Raw genomic sequence first — 367 nt, 5'->3', positions numbered from 1 at the left:
GAGGTGGCGAGAAGGCGCTGACCCTCCCGCTCCCACTCCCCAGGCTGCTCTGTGAACCAGACTCTCTTTCAAATCGAGGAGAACACGGTGCTCAGTGGGCCCCTGGTGGACATCCAGGTCCCCCAGGGCCAGCAGGTGACCCTCGGGCGCTTGTCCACCCCCCACGCATTTCGGATCCAGGGGAACCAGCTGTTTCTCAACGTGACGCCCGACTATGAGGTGCGCTGTGGGCCCGGTGGCCCCAGGTGGAGCAGGGCTCTGCCCACAGGCAGTGACTGGGCCCTCTTGGTTGGGGGCAGGCTGGGGGGCCGGGGGACCGGGGCCCCTGGGGGGCCAAGCTGCCTGGGGCGCTGGCCTGGGCGGGGAC

The 367-nt window shown here is 69.5% G+C and overlaps 1 protein-coding gene across 1 annotated transcript in view; it reads left to right on the top strand.

Moving 5' to 3' along the window:
* CDHR5 (cadherin related family member 5) overlaps positions 1 to 367 on the top strand; it is a 9810-nt gene that overhangs the window by 4945 nt on the left and 4498 nt on the right. The window contains exon 4 of the mRNA XM_015562397.1: positions 44 to 219. Within this exon, the coding sequence (XP_015417883.1) occupies positions 44 to 219 (176 nt within the window). The remainder of the gene's footprint in view (positions 1 to 43; positions 220 to 367) is intronic.

Source organism: Myotis davidii, unplaced genomic scaffold (assembly GCF_000327345.1).
Source record: "Myotis davidii unplaced genomic scaffold, ASM32734v1 scaffold3578, whole genome shotgun sequence".
NCBI lineage: Eukaryota > Metazoa > Chordata > Mammalia > Chiroptera > Vespertilionidae > Myotis > Myotis davidii.
Note: the sequence above shows the minus strand (reverse complement) of the source record. Positions and strands in the feature narration are given on the sequence as shown.